The 16,792-nt window shown below is 37.1% G+C and overlaps 1 protein-coding gene across 1 annotated transcript in view; it reads left to right on the plus strand.

The window, feature by feature from the left end:
* The window catches only part of npr2 (natriuretic peptide receptor 2), an 87,687-nt gene that overhangs the window by 22,387 nt on the left and 48,508 nt on the right, over positions 1-16,792 (plus strand). The window contains exons 6-7 of the mRNA XM_063478889.1: positions 4,048-4,183; positions 6,461-6,545. Of these exons, the coding sequence (XP_063334959.1) occupies positions 4,048-4,183; positions 6,461-6,545 (221 nt within the window). The remainder of the gene's footprint in view (positions 1-4,047; positions 4,184-6,460; positions 6,546-16,792) is intronic.

Consider the following 16,792-nt stretch of genomic DNA (forward strand, 5'->3'; position numbering starts at 1 on the left):
GTCTTCTTCTGGTGCTGAAAAAGTTGAGATTAAACTTAAACTGTCCTAATTCTTTTAAGGCTTCTATATTTCATTTATTATCAAAGTGGTTTACTTTTTTTTATTAGATCAAAGAAAAAAAAAACACAGGTAGCAAAGCGTTATAGCTTCTTCAAAGTAGGCCTAAACAAACTGATAGCTATTTTTAATCCTTTACATCATCATCATTTTAGTTGTATAATTTCATAAAAGATGATATTATTGTAATGAAAATACAGCTTTAGTACTGAATCATTATAAATAGTGTCATTTGGAGTCATCACATGACAAAAGTTCTTAATTGTATTTTTCATTTGAACTTTTTAATTCAAAAATGTTTTTGTTGATATACTAAAGTTACCATCTCTTTCTCTAGATAGATAGATAGATTTGCTGAATATACATATTATGGCTGGGACTGAACTAATAATACCAAAGAGAGTGTTTTCAGATTCTTTTAAATAAACCTTGTCGTTCTTTCTACTGCAGTGTTTTTGCATGCAGCAAGTTTCACTGTGGCTAATACGGTGATTAATTTTTACTGGCTTATCCCTTAAATAAGCTGCCTGGGAGAAGAGTCACAAGCAGTTTAGTGCAGAAATACTGTAGTGAATGCAAAACAAATTCATATTTTATTTAATATTCAAAGTTGATACGTTTGCTTCCTACAAAATAGTCCCATTACTGAACACTTTTGATTTACACTTCTGAGATTTCCACACAAAATGACACCAAATTATAAACAAATTGCAGACAGCGAGAGACTAATTTACTGAATGTGTCCCTAATTACTGTACATTTTTCCCAAAATTCTTCTCAGCGTTATGTGCAGTTTTAAACCACAGCCTTTCCTCATGTTTGGCTGTAGACGCAGTGAAATAAAATGTTCGACATCATGCATGGAAAGTGGCCTGTTTGTTAGATATTCTGGGGTCTTGACCTCTCTAATGATAAGATGCATAAAACCTCAGTTCCCCCAAACAGTCCGATGAAAATATTTTTGTATGTTGTGCTCTGCAAACACCGCTGTGAACGCTTCCAGTGTGTTTTTTCCTCCCTGAGGGCAGAAGAAGTGGGTTAGCTACACATGACTTCAATTAGAATTTCACAGTGGTCCTGAGAGGCTGTCAGTGTGACTTCCTGGTCTCATTTATCCCTGGGTTTTAATTGGTGGATTCATATTGACCAGCAGGCTGATGAAAACATCACATGAGCAGTTTTAGGTTTCAACCTTAACAGTATAAAACAATATAAAAATCTATGTTCATCTTTGCACAAGGGGAAAAATCCCTTTAAGAAAATAAGAAGCAGATTTTTGTAACTGTATTGAACATAGCTAGAAGTTTTTTGTTGATACATATATGAACAAAAGGTATTCTCCTCATCTTTGATTCAGTTGTTTTCAGTTGCATTGTCACAGGTGTATAAAATTAAGCACTTAGCCATGTCAAGCGTTAAAGAGAATATTGTGTAAATCCATCAACCCTCCGCTAGCTCAATAATTGCAACATCAGCACAAAAGTTGCGCGTTTGGAGCATCTCGGCATGGGTTTCCAAGGGTTAGCAACTCCTGTAGGTGTATTGTGTAGGTGGTCCAATGATTTTGTCTATATATTGTATCAGTGGATTATGGGAAACAGAATATTAACTAATATTTATTTTCCACTGAACAGAAACTCTCATATAAACAAAATTTGTTTGTGGAAGTGTTCTTGTAACGTCCTCTGTTGCTTAATGTTTAAAGATATGTAATATTAACATAAAAACACAAGCTACACTGTTAATAAGTGGATTTATGTGTTAGATTTGATAAAAAAAAAAGTAACATTAGCATGACTTTGGCGTAATCAAATGAAGTATTTCCATTTTATTAAGGTACTCCAAATGCATACGTATGGTAGACAGTATATCATGTAACAGATGGCATTGTTACCCACTGGTTTGTGGACTTCAGGTTTGAGCTATGAATTGAGACTTTTGCCCATCACCATGCTCATATGGCATGCAACTTGCCAATCACAAGGTAGCCATAACATATCCAAACTCATAATTTTTTATAATCTAAATAAGAGCACAGATTCCAAAATAAACATCTTCCTGTGTTGAGGATCACATGGAACTAGCAATTGAAACTTATCAGAGAAGAGTTGGAGTTTATAGATCAAGTGAGAAGCACGGTAATTTTCGCATAGACGTAAAAGATGGATGGCGGAAGAAGATGGATGGATTAAAAAAACTTATTTTGAATCCAGAGGAGTCACCCCCTGCTGGCCACTAGAAAGAAATGTTTTAATTTGGTACACTTTAATTATTTAGTTTTCTTTCAGCATTGTTATATATATTACCAAAGGACCAAGTTATGTTATAGCTTTACATAGCCTTCTTCAGCAAAACCAATCATTGTAATATATGGGTGTAATTTTAAGGTATTTACAATTTAATGATATTTTATGAACTTTATGATATTGCGTTTTACGAGAGAGCACCAAAGAGTCTGTTGGCTGTGGAGTGACGTAAACGCAGCCCCTGCACCAAAATACTGGAGCTATTTCAGTGTGTGCAGCTTCTGGCTCTTCACTGAACGCATTCTGCATTGTTTTGATGACCCTGTGTAGGGGCGACGGCCTTGAAGCCTTTAGCAGAGAGGACACAACATGTTGGGATCAGGGGTGGAAAGCATAAAACTTCCTCCGGCTCGTTAGAAACACAGGAGTCGTGTTTCACAGCAGGACAACAGATGCTGCTCATGGAGCTGTCAAAATAAAGCTCTCTCCCTTGCGCACAAGCCTTTCAGGATGGTCGTTGCTTGTGTGGATGTTGATCCTACAGTTCTGTATTTTCACTTGAACGTTTCATTAATTCCTTTAATCATTACATTCCATGGCATGCAATGATCACCTATGTTATACCAGGTTAGGGGGTTAGTAACGTGAAACATATGTTGATTATGTTGATAGGTTTAAATAAATACCTTTGTACAATTGTGATTGCAGGAAAGTAATTTAAATGAAGGTAATACGATAATTAAGTTAAAACTGAGGTAATAAAGACTCTTTGAAAACCTTATCTGTTATATGACTTGAGGGAAAACATGCAAGCAGCTCTTCTTGTAATATCAACTCAGTTGGCTCTTTTCATTTTTACCTTTTTTGTTAATTTCTGGTATAAAATAAAATAACAGCATTGTCACCCTGACAAATTTTAGAAGCACCACTGGAGAAGAACAAAGGTACCTGGTTCCCTGTCTTTATGCTTTTCAAGGCTAGTCGCCTATGAGCTTTGTAGCTTCAGATCTCACTATATTTATCCTCTTTAAATACTTATATTTAGCAAGTATGCTTGCCAGGTTAAACATTACCAACTCCTCAGGCATGGTGGTAACATGCAGCCTGTGGAGGGTTGATACTATTTTGCAGCCAATGGTTATTATGTTTTCAATCATATCTAACTATCAACATATCCATCCATGCACAAAGTATTGGTGTGATAACAATTGTGTTCAATTTTTTTTCCTAAACTAAACAAAAGTGAACACTAAGTATAAGACAAACTTAAAAATACTCCCAATCGTGAGCTGAACTCCAGTTTCCTGGCCGACAGTTGTGTTGCAATTGTGACAATCTGCCAGAGACCAGAGCAATCTCAGGAAGGTTTTGCCAGCTGGTTAGGGAAAACACATTTTTCTCTAGTGACTGGTGGTTGCCAGAGGTCACTGATTGACCTCTAGGCCTATGTGATTGTAGCTTTAGTAATCAATTTTCCATCGACCTCCAGGAACCACTTGCCAGTTTGGGGAAGACACACTTTTCCCTCAGAACTGGTGATTGCCAGATGGTTGTAGACCAGTCTCTGGCCTGTATTCACCTGACTCATCATTGTCACTATGATTATCACATTTTTTTTAAATATTAGTCCAAAGTATTGGACTAATTAAAATTTAAATCCACCACTTTGAGGCTAAAGAGAAGAAACATTTGGTGCTGTATTTGAGCATATTTAAATTAAGACTTTTTTCCTCTGTATTTGCAGGTTGTTGCATATTACAATGGAACCACCAAAGACATCATTTGGTCCCAGACAGAGAAGATCCACTGGCCCAGTGGTGGCCCACCACTGGACAACCCCCCCTGCGTCTTTTCCACTGATGACCCCTCCTGTAATGATGGTATGACCCGTCATAATGTAATAAGACACTTACCCCTTTCTACCTACCTACCGGTGATTATACCTGTCACAAACGAGCAGCACAAGGTCTTCTAATGGACACTAATTTCATGACAAGAATTATAAAAAGTTCACACACAGTATAATAGCTTACTAGCATATTTTTTCATGACCTTGGTTAGAATGGAATTGATAATCAGGTGGATATTACAGGGCACTAATGCGCTGTTCCTATTTTAAATAAAGCTACCGTGATTAATGCCTTGTTTTTCTTCAGTTCCTTCCCAGCTCTTTGTGTCTATAAAGTAAATGGGTGAAGTGGAGTATTTACTTGAGTGACAGGCAGTGAAATATGAGCGCAGGAAGTTGTCTTTGTTGAGCAGTGACACTTTTTGGGGTTTTTTTTCTATCAGGGATGATAAACAGAGAAGGAAAACCACACTGCAATTAAAATGCATTGTGGTGTGAAGACAGGATAATGAATGGAGGCACAATAAATCTGTCTGTGTTCCCAAATCTGAAGGCAACCGCAAATAATTTGCAGAACCGATTGCCTGGATGTCGCCTTTTTTTTAGTGCTCACTTTCAACACCAAGGATGATGAATGCTGAGAAATTTGGAGAAGCATATCAACACTTAAGAGTTTCACAACTTCAGCTTGGAGTGAATTAGATAATTGAGATGATTATAAGCGTTTGAAACCTGTAATTAATTGGCCAGAGAAAACAGAGTACAATCACAAGTTTGATAATTGCAGTATTCTGACACACATCAGAAAACGAAACAAATAAAAAGTAACCAGACTGCTCATGGGTTTTGTTTTTTCTCTGTTGAACTGTTGGGGTGGACTTTAATTAAGTTTAAAAAATGCAAAGAGAGAACAACAGTGACATTACAAGCTGTGCTTCATGGCGTCGTGTTGTTATCATGGAGAAATCACCAGATTTGGAACCCGTTCCCACTGCCCTTATAAGTAAGTCTTGCCTGGGATACTGAAGGATAGATTGTTTGTTTTTTTTGCATAAAGCTGAGAATTTACATGTGGTGGTTGGTTGGAGCAATGGGTGACCAGTGCGCATTTTACAAGAAGAAATAGCAAAGATCCTTAGAAGAGCAATGTCATCTCTACTACTCCTGTTAGGATCAGGGCTGCAGCTATAAATGATATTAGTAATCAAGTATTCGATTTTATTAATTCATTGTATTAATTAATTGAGTAATCAGATAATAGAAATACTTCAGTCTTATTAATGAGCAATAGTAGTTATTCAAAAGAGACAAAACAGAGGCCTTTTAAAATGAATGTATTATTTGTTTTTATTTTAGAAATTGCAATACATACGGGGTAATGTGTGAGGAATGAAAGGATGCCACATTGTTTGATGAAAATGATCAACCTACAGAGGGCTGAATTAAAAAACACACCCAAGTAAAAGTGAAAAAAATGGTATATGGTCTGCATGCCTGACCATGAGCAATAGTAGTTATTCAAAAGAGACAAAACAGAGGCACCAACGTAGGGGCTGACAATGAGTCTGAGGATTTCCTCCTGATATGCTGAACCCTGGCTTTTGTCTGTGTGTCCCTCAATGGATAAGCCTCCCCAAACCATCACTGACCCAGTGCCAAACCGGTCATGCAGCTCTTGTAGCTCGGCAGTGCTCATGTTGTTCCTGTTGCACAAATGAGCAGATATCAGTCCTGCTGACGGGTTAACTACCTTCTACAGGCCCATCCAGCTCTAATAAAGTAACTGCCCGTCTCCTGGAATCTCCTCCATGCTCTTCAGACTGTGCTGGAAGACTCAGCAAAACTTCTGGTAATGGCACGTATTAATGTGCGAACCTAGAGGAGTTGGACTGCCTGTGCAACTTCTGCAGAGTCCAGGAATCTCCTTGTGCTACCCATAGTGGCACTGACCCTAGCCAAATGCAAAACTAGTGAAAAAACAGTCCGACAAGATGAAGATTATTGTTTTGGGGGTTGTCTCATTGTTGCCCCTCTAGTGCACCTGTTGTTAATTTCAGTAACAACAGAGAAGCTGAAACTGAATAAAACCCCCTGCTGCTACTTTACCGACCGACCTCCAGCAGGTGTTGTTATTAATCGTTGTTAGGGTTTTAATTGTGTGTTTGTGGGGTGACAGATTTCTAAAGCACCACAGCTGTACTTCAGGAAGTCACATCTGTGCGTTTTTCCTTTATTTTCAAAGATATGATTGTGGACATCTGCTGAACATATGAGAGTGTGAATTCCTTGTTTTCCCTCCTGTTTTCAGGTCATCTGCCAGTTCTGGGTATTGTAGCTGTGGGTTCTGGCTTAGCACTCATCATTTTTGGGATCTCCAGTTTCCTCATTTACAGGTGAGTTTGATCGCATCAAGCTGACGCTTCCTCTCTGTGGTGCTTTTAGCTCAAACAGTAGAAATGTGGACAAAAAGAAAAAAAAGATTGAGAGAAAGAGCGAGAGGCAGGCTCGTGTTTGAAGCAGGATTTATGGATTGTGCTGCTTTAGGTGGTAGTTTGGAATTTACGCACTGTTGCTACAGCAACTGCTCAGCAGGTGACGGCATTAAAGTGGTGGTGAAGTGTGTTTAAGCTGCCAAGTGAGCTCATATACTGGCTCGAAACAACACTTACTGCCACTCTCACTTAATGATCATTAGTGTGTTTGTTAAGTTTATTTTCTTTGCGCTGAAGTCAGGAAAAATGCCGCTTATTTTAATAATTCACACACTGGTGATGTCAAGTGGAAAACATCACTTGAGCTGATTATTGTGCCTCTCTCAAAGGATTACAAGTGGATTATAAAAGCCCTGCAAAATAATATTCAAAAGAAGCAAAAATAAGCCAGAATTCTTTTATGTACAGCACCACGAAAGCCTAAATTAATATTTCATGTTGTTTACAATATAAGTAAATAAAACTGGCAGGACTGATACTGAGAAATGTTTTATGTTTTTTCAATCCCCTCAGGGACCTCGATATTAAAAACTACTGCCTTTAAACAGTACTTCCAAGGTGTACAAGGACAGATTGGCACAATTATTAGAATTATTTAAAGAACTGAATCAACCTGAACAAGTTTGAGAATAAAAATCAACAGCTGACTGAAAGAAACAGAGGAGCAGAACAGAAGCCAAAAGAAATACATAAATAAAGAAAACAGATTAGTGTTGAAAAAAATACAAATAAATAAATGGTTGAACGCTATGTAAAATTGTGACTAAATGTTGGAACTGTTAGTATAAAGTGATAATATTAACTAATACTGGGCTATGGATAAATGAATTAAATTGTTATAGAACTTTATGGATTAATATGAAGTACAGATAAATGGTTAATTTTGTAAAGAAATTATATGAAAACACTGTTGAATTTAACAGAAGTAAAAGCCCACAGTTGAGTAAAACTATAGCTATTTTTGTAGTGACTGACAATTACAGTAGGTAGCTAAAAACATGGCTAACAGATAGAATTATTAGCTAATAGTATGGCTAAACCAATTAAATAGCTAGCTTAATGAAATAGATATAGTTTAAATTGAAATGTTAGCTTACTGTTCAAAATAAATTATTAGCAAACCTAATGAATTTAGGATTGAAATAGTAGCTAGCTAAAGTTATTTTTGCTAAAAGAAAGGTCAAACTGTTAACTAAAAATATAGATTAGCACTTGAAAGATAGCTAAACGATATGTAAACGTTTATCTCTGACAGCACAAGTTATATTGTTAAATAAACATAAACTGTAATAGGAATTAATAGCTGCTAAATGGAGAAGTAGCTAAAAGTAGTCGATGAACTGTTAATGTAGTAATTTTACACAGTTTGTTGTTTGTCACATGAACATGAAAGCTGTCTGGGGGTAGAGAAAAGTGTTTTGAGTACATCTGTTAAGTAGATGAAAAAAACGATAAGAAGCACTGGTATAGAAAGCATATTCACTAAATGTTTTTAGAAGCAAAAGACAAAAAGAAATCCTAGAGACTGTGCACCCTATATAGATGCTACTGCAGTTTGAAGTTAAAAATAAACAGAACTGAACATTATGCGATTAGTTGTTTAAATAAGCGTCAGTGTTTAATTGTTACTGCTGCCCCTGAGCACTTTCTTTTAGTTGTATATTTAAGGGAAAAAGTAATTGCCTGCTGCTTTTCTGATGGTTCTAACTTTGTGCTCGGCATTCAGCTGTGTAAACAATTCAAATGAAATTGTTGCTCTGTCTACATGGTTTATGTTGTAACATTAAGCCTCATTTAATTACTCAAGAAGTAAATCATGCATGCCCCGAGAAATAAAGTGACTGGAAAGATTTCCATAGGCTGGTTAATATCATGGGTGTTATCTGCATGTAATGAAAGAAAATTCTTCTGCTCTTCCCTCTTTGCTCACATCTTCAGAGGTGTCTTTACTTAGGCAGTTAAGGATATTCTCCCTGATAAATGCACTGATTTTATGGAGGATTAACAAATCAAACTAATAAATCACACCGGTAATCTGATCCGTTTTCTAATACTGACCATTAACACAAACAAGTGTTAATCACCAGCCAATCAGAATGGATTTTGATCAGACGAATGGTGGAAGAAAGACGGAGGAGCGGCTGTCCGCCTGAGGTAAATCCACTAAACCTGAATCTGAGTTGATCATGCCCATTAATTATTAACGTGCAGATAATTAGATGCAGAGCCTACGCTCATTTCTGAAAAAAATTAACTTGATCGTCTCTGTTTTTTCCAGCGCCCAAATCCACAAACACACTGTGGTTTCCCAACTAGCTAACTAGTTTTCCTGGATTCTTGGATGGTAAGTTTCTTTTCTTGGATTTAGGGACAATAAATATCTATTTCTGTGATGGGAAACTCTGTGATGTATTTTTGTTCCTGACCTACAGTTTTGAACTTTGTGCTCTCAAACTATATTAAGACTCAATCTCTGTACATAAATGACAGTGTTATATCTGGAGCCCTGCTTAATAAGTTCTCCTTTATTAAAGCGCACCATGACTTGGAGCTTATTCATCGTTGGCTCCGTCTCATATAAAGCTAACAGATGACTTCCTGTTTTTGCAGACACTACTGGGGCTTTGCTGATGGACAGAGAGGCGGACAGCACAGTTGTTTGTGGCCATTTTAAAGACCAACCACCTGCAGAGGGGACTCCATTTTGCTTTTAGTGCTTGACCTACAGAAACACCACTAAAATGTTAAAAACACTTTGGAGTTTATGCCACTATCAGTAGCTATTGAGAAGTGATTTACCCAGTGAGAAATTAGTATTTAATTTTTTATATTTTTAATAAGAAGATATATATAAATAGAAAAAATATAATTTTAAAAGATGATATATATTTACTGCTGCTTACATGTTTATTTTTAGTACATTTAACTATTTTTTTAATATCCTAATTTGGGGCTGGATCTAAGTCTAGTTCACAGGGCAGAAAATGTTGAATAAAATGAATTTGTTTTAAGAAATCTTTTGGCAATAGATCTCTGTTCTGACATGTACACAGACGTAAACTGATGTCTATGCAGTTTAATAAAAAGAGACTTGTATATTGAATGATATGTTTCTTTGTATTGCTTTCTGATGAAATGCATGCAGCAAACCAAATTCAGCCTTCAATTTCATTTTGTCCCCTCACAAGACAGTAAAACATGATCTATAACATCTTAGGCTCAGACATCAGACCAGCTTACTTGTTAATGGCTCAGATGTAGATATATAACTTTGCCACATTTTTCTCTCAAACTTCACCCTGGAGTGCCTTAGATTTAAACAGCTGTGCTGTCAGCTGCTCGCCGTTGATTTTGGAGGCTGCTGTGCAGCAGCAGCAGCAGCAGCGAGCGTGAGGGGATGTTGAGCAGAGCAGCAGTGGCTCTGTTGTTTTTAATGGAGGGGCTGGTCCTGTGGAGGTATTCACAAATGGGACTTACCAAACAATAGGCCCAGTGTGGAGCCTCACACTTTGCCCCTCTGGCTGCCAGAGGTCTCTAAACAAGGTTCTTTTAATAGAAAAGTACTTTTTTAGTAGTGCACGAGGCTGAGGTACTTTAGTGGCGTTTCCTGTCCTCCAAATACTAGCAAACATCAGAATTTACTTTTTGGACTCTCCAGCGACACAATTTGTTCTGGTGAAAAAGTGGCAAAGGAATGATGATAATGAGCCACTTTAGGAGCCAACTGGGATATTCTGGGGGAAAAGACTAAAAGATGATGATATGCACACGCTACAATAATTTCCCTGAAGCCATCTGGAAACGTTTTACACCTTTTTAGATTGGGCTGGAATGTGTGGGGCTCTGCTCATTTTTCATTTCTAAGCGTTTCAGTCTGCCAATGAATCCACTGCCACCTTGCAAAGAAAAAAAAACGCACAAAAGTTCCTGCGTCTTTTAAATTTATTGTTGTCGTAAATCGTGAATTGTCAAGAAGCATCAGCTCCTCTGAGATTTCCCCCAGATGTGCTGATTCGCTAGAGTGCCTCTTCCTCTCCATGGTGCCATGTTTATCAGAGTGGTGCTGAAAAAAAGCAACACTCAGAAACTTGTCACAAAGTTCACTGATTAGAAAATGGATGGATTCATTACTCTGGTTGGGCTTTGCAGACATTTGGTGGTTGTTTACCATTGTGGAGAAGTTGCTTCACATAATCTGCTTTTATTCATCCACCTTTAATGGACGAAATAGGAGACAGAAGTAAATCATGGGAAACTCAATCTGGGAAATTCCTCGCTGCGCCAATTTAAACACCACAATCATTAGCGAAAAATGTTTCATTTAACAACCTGCTGACATGTGTGTGAAATAAGGATAATAAAACCTAAACTAATGCAACTCTTATCCTAATCTAACATCATCTGGAAAGCTTTTAGACACTCCCAGTCTATCAGGAGTCTGTTCAATGTATCTTAAAGGCTCCTTCATTAGAGCTAAACAAGCTCAGTGCATTTACCAAGGTTTCCATCCCTCCATCCATCTTCTAAAAGCTAATCAGAGACGCTTTGACCTCCTTCTCACCTGCCAGCTGAGATCTCTCCAGTGTGTTCCAGGTCTGTCCTAGAATCTCCTTCAGGTTGAACACCTCACCTGGTGTTTTCCAGGACAAATCTTAGACAGATGCCCAAACTATCTGGCTGCTTTAAATACCACGCTTGATTTTTCGGCCATAACCCACAGCTTGTGGGCAGAATAGACTGGTTAATTGATAAATTTGTATGCCTTTGTAGTTTCTCTCTTGATCACTTGCGTGGCCGTTACTGTTGGGGCAGATTGGACAATTGCTGATTTTAACGTCTGCGTTTCGCCCCTCAAACTGTCGCTAGGTTCAAAAACCTCCTTGATTGCTTTGGTTGGCGATAGTTTGTTTTGAAGATGCCGACTTGTCTGCAAACACTTGCTGATAAACCACCAAGCGAAAGTGAAACCTGGAAATGGAGAACATTTACCTTCAAGTAAAGGTTTCATCTCACAAGATGTTTTAAAAGGCGCAACTTTTACTTTGAAGGTGAGAATCATCTCTGTTTATGGTTTGCATCACACTTTTCACAGTTTCTTTACCACTCAGCGAGCAGCTGACAAGTGTTTGCGGACAAGTCACTGTCTTCAAAACAAACTACTGGCAGCCATAGCTATCTGCTAGTGACCAAAGCAATTGCAAGGTGGTTTTTGGTACAGCAACCAATTACACCAGTAATTGACTGCCAGAAATCACCAGCAACAAATTACAGCTGGTTGGTATTTAATCATTTTCCCCCAGAGACAGGTGGTTGCCAGGACAATTTGAATTTCTTAAGTGGATGACTTTTCATTATTTTTTAAGGAAAGCCAGCTTATTAAATTTTACGGTGTACAAAGATGACCAGTGTAGCACAAAGCCTTCATTTGGTTTGGTCATTAAATCTGTCTTTTGGATAGCAATCATGTCGCTTTGCTGTCCCTTTAGATAGTCTTTCCTAAAGTGCTCTACTCTCATAATTGAGGGTGTTATTCAAATAAAAGAAACTTGTCTTTAAAGCTGGCCTGACTGGCTTTATAAAATGGAACACAGTAAATGGACTTGTTTATGGCACCTTTCTACTCTGAGAGCAGAAAGCAACAATGTGGTTGGAAAGGTGTTTCTCAACCCAATGGATGATCTTTCCTTGAGTATATATGAAAAGAAAGCTTTCTGGTTATGTGTAGCACAAACTCGAGTCATGTTAGGCACCACAAAAGAAGACTGGTTGGAGTCAAGAATTTAGGTTAACCAAGGGGGAAAGACAACAGACTTCAACAACAGGCCATCTGTTGCTTATTAATCCAGGAGTAATTTAATAATAGGCTTGACTGTTTCAACTCCCTCCTATCTGACGTAAACGAAGAGTCGCTGTCTCACCTCCAGCTGGTTCAGAAAGCAGCAGATCAGCTTCTTACTGGTTCTAACATTTAAATGACATCATCTCAATCATTGCTTCTCTCCAGGGTCTCCGCTTCGTTTTAGAACTGATTTTAGGATTTTACTGATCACTTTTTGAGCACGTATGGGTCTGGCCTCAAGCTGCAGAGCATAAATGATGACCCGCCTATGAACTAGTTCGCAGCCCTTAGATCCTCAGTTGGCTTAAATCTAAAGGTGTCTGTGTTTTTGCTATCAGGCCCCCTCGGCTTTGGAACAGCCTGGCTGAGGAGATAAGGCTAGCAAATTCACTGGCTTCCTTTAAATCCCTTCTTAAAACTCATTTTTATAGACCTGCATGTATGTGATGACTTTACATCTGATTATATGGTTATCAGCTTGCAGCTGTTTTGTCTAATTTTAGTTTTTCACTGTTTTAAAATTAAATCATACAGTCCTGTGTGTCAGATTTTTTAATTGTATGTTTCTCATGTGACTTTCATGTTTGGCTCTGTTTAAATCGACTCTTTTAGTAATCTGTTTGCCTGTCTGCCTTTGTATACTAGTAGTAGAAGTATATCAAAATATTGTATCAATATTGTTATTAATAGATCAATACATAATTTATAGTGCTTTGAGAAATCAGAGACAGAACAACAGACAAGTAATTTTGGGATTTATTTCTCTATTTCAGTTTTAATTTATAGTCTATTAATAACTGAAGCTCAAAAGCTAACATTTCTGCACCAGGACAGAGTCTTTTTCTACATGCATAGAGACGTTTATAGCACTTCTGACAGAGGATTTCTTTTGAATATTAATTGGAATTTCATGTAGTCAAACAGACTGGACACTCTTTTTTAAAAATAACCTGAAAACATAGATTTGAGCCATTTTAAGATGACACAAACTCATTGCCTTTACTGTACACAGATTGATTGTGCTTCCAGGGGCGCTCGCCTATTCTCAGCCAGGAAAAACCCTGCAGGATTTCAGTATTTGGATGAAGTCATTTGCAAGAAATAAGCAGTGTCAGTTAAGTAGGCTGCAGCTCTTATTTGTGTCAAATACATCTTTAATCAGTGTTTAAATAAATAAAAGAATTGGATCAAGCTCTGTTTTAGCAGATAGCCAAGACTACAGGACACGAGGGAAAGAAGAAATCACCACATATATTGCATACATAAAATACCTTTCTGGATGATGTTCAGTGATTGTATCTTCTTCACTGAACACTTAACCCTGTTTTTCAGTTGCTTTAGCTTTATCACAGCAATTCAGTATCCAAAACTGGCAATTCAAAGAGACAGGCTGATTTGCCACACTCCTATTATGAACCACAAAAGGCAGGACACTAAAGCTTGGTCGGTATGATTTAGCAGCTAATGCACTTTAAATGATTATTACTGGGAAGCCTGGACAGACCATGCCATTATTTTAACTTTACCCAGGTGAGCAACAATTTAAGATGATTGGTAATCACCACAAACGCTGTTTCCACTTCATAATGTCACACTGAGCTCTGTGGTATACATCGTGGCTTACTGTGTGAGGCTTTTACTGTTTTAAATGCCAGAAGTCATGATTTCAGTGTACTCTATGATAACCCCCTTCAGTGAACTGCAACATTACGATGCTCGGTTAAACATTACCATTAATTCAGTTGAATAAGGCATAAATTAATTAAAACATTTTTCACGCTGAGCCAAAACAACTGTAAAATACTGTAAGTTGCATTTAGTCTAAAGCTCTTAACCCTAGCATGTTTAACTGGTCTGAAGAGTAACATTAGGAGACCATAACTTTTATAGCTCTTTTAAAAAACATAGTTGGAAACAGTGGTAGTACTAAAGTACAGTTATGGCTTGAAATTCAGGGAGTAAAAAAAATAAAAGAGTGAAGTGGATTCTATCAACCAATATAATGGTTGGTTTATGCCATAGCTGCCCTAAATTAACAGCATTGGTAACTAAAAACATTATTAATTATTAATTTAAAAAAATTAATTCTTTTTTTCCCCTGTAATGGTTAATCCACCAGTATGTGTGAGCTGTTTAATCGACATATTTTAAATTCTGAAATATGTTTTTATCAATGATTTTAAACTTTACTGGTTCACAAAAAAAAAATCAGAAACAGATTAGTAAAACACATTATTAACCTTTGATTAAGGTGCCAAATTACAATTATTTACTTGCATTCCTGAACAGAAAACATAGTTTTAGTGGTTTAATGTTATGCTTGTTTATTTTCTGACTTGTCGGAGAAGTCAAGTGTGCCGGATCAAATTTGGGTATAAAAATTCAACAAATTCAGTTCAGCAAATTAAGTAATTTTTTGTTTTAAGCAAGCTTTTGACAGATTTCTAAAGGTGGTCCAAGAAATTTGCAAAGCACTGTACCATTACTTGAAGTAGAAGATATAGTGGACATTGATTGATGATTAACCTTCAAGTGACTGCTGTATATATATATATGTACTGTTGTGACACTCTCAACACTATCAGTCGAACAGGCCTAGATAATCTGCTAGCTATAAAAACTAATTGCAAGGACTGCAACCGACTTTACCTTTAGCAACCACTTGGCAACTGGTTGGGGAATATAGATTTTTGCCTAGTGACTGTTGGTTATCAGGAAGTACAGACAGGTTTCTGGGCCTTAATTGAAAAATATTTCCCACCATGAATTTGTTATTTCCCTACCAAACTTTTCACAGTTTGCCATCAGTGTGGCAAAGATAACCGCAAGTTATCTGGGATCTTTTCTGAACCTGGAAATATTTTTTACGTAGTTTTGCAGTGAACAATGGCTAACACACCTAGAGAAGCAAAAGGTTTTGTGGCTGACGCCTCGAGGCAGATACTTAATGACCAAAGTAACTATGAAAATAGCTCAACAAACTCAGACATATTGGGTTAACTCCTTTTTACTTAAACATAATTTAAACTGTTTAAGGAATGACAGACACAAATAAATTATTTTATTTTTTATTAGTTATCAAGTGAAGCATTCCTGTTTTAAATGTAATGCTGTGATTTTAGCTGCTAAAATAGCCTGGTTAAGCATGGGGGTTGTAAGACAGAGAGGGACAGTGGGGCCTTTCCAAAATTTAAAGTAACATAAATGTTGCCAAGATTAATGAAAGGTGCAGTAGGAAGGTGGCTGTAACAAGGAAATATAATAAAAGTTCAACAAGGTTATTAGGAAACGCAAATGTGAGAAATACATAAGACAAAAAGTTGACAACTTGACCAAATGACAAAAAAAGAGGAACGGTGCAAACCCTGCATTCATGTACTCTTTTGTTCTATTGTACTCTTATTATCAAACATAAGCAAAACATTTCTATGCAATACATGAATTTTCAACATTAATCTAAAATTTCTTATGATTATGCAAATATGTACATTTATCTGTCATCAACTCAGCAACCCAAGATTTCCTCTTGCTTTTACTCTGGTTTGTGTGAATTTTTCCACTCGGAAATTTGTTTTCCCTAATGAATGCACTACAAGAACAAACACAGTTCAAGGAAATAAAATGCAAAAGTAAGCTTAATTAGACAAAAACAATGGTGGGAAAAGAACAGAGACAGGAAGTTAAGAAAAAAGTAAGCTAGATGAGGGAATAACTTTCGAAATGGAACAGGAAGTAACTGAAAGGCCCATGAGACAGAAGGCATCATAAAAAGTGACCCAAAGGAAAACTAAGGACAATGTGCACTGTGACAATCCTTTTAAAGAAATCATTTTATGAACTTATATTTACACTAACTTCATGCTCAGTTGATTTCACTAAATAGCAGTTTGGGTGTTTACTGTCAAATGTTCCATGTTTCTGTATTTTGCCTGGAAGAAAGAGCCCTTTGTTCAGGAGAGTCAAGATACTTCCCCTAAAATAGTGCTTCACTGCCAAGCGTCAATAAGTAGAGCATATGAGCCAGTAAAGTTAAAATCTAATAAAAATAAACACAGGCCTAAATGCATCACCAAATGTACATAACTTCACGTAAATGCTGTATGTGAGGCGTTCTGTAATCACATCTGAGACCGCTATCTCAGGAAATACCAACAGGAAAGACAGAGATCAAACGTAACAAATGGAGTTAATTTGCATTTTGTTTTAAGGTGACTTGCGAGATTAAATCCAGCTTGCTTAATAACTTATAATTCTCCTGCAGACCACCTTGGCTCCGAAGGACTTTTAATCATTGCTTTAGTTCCAGCTG

The sequence above is a fragment of the Pelmatolapia mariae genome, linkage group LG7 (genome assembly GCF_036321145.2).
Source record: "Pelmatolapia mariae isolate MD_Pm_ZW linkage group LG7, Pm_UMD_F_2, whole genome shotgun sequence".
Classification (NCBI taxonomy): domain Eukaryota; kingdom Metazoa; phylum Chordata; class Actinopteri; order Cichliformes; family Cichlidae; genus Pelmatolapia; species Pelmatolapia mariae.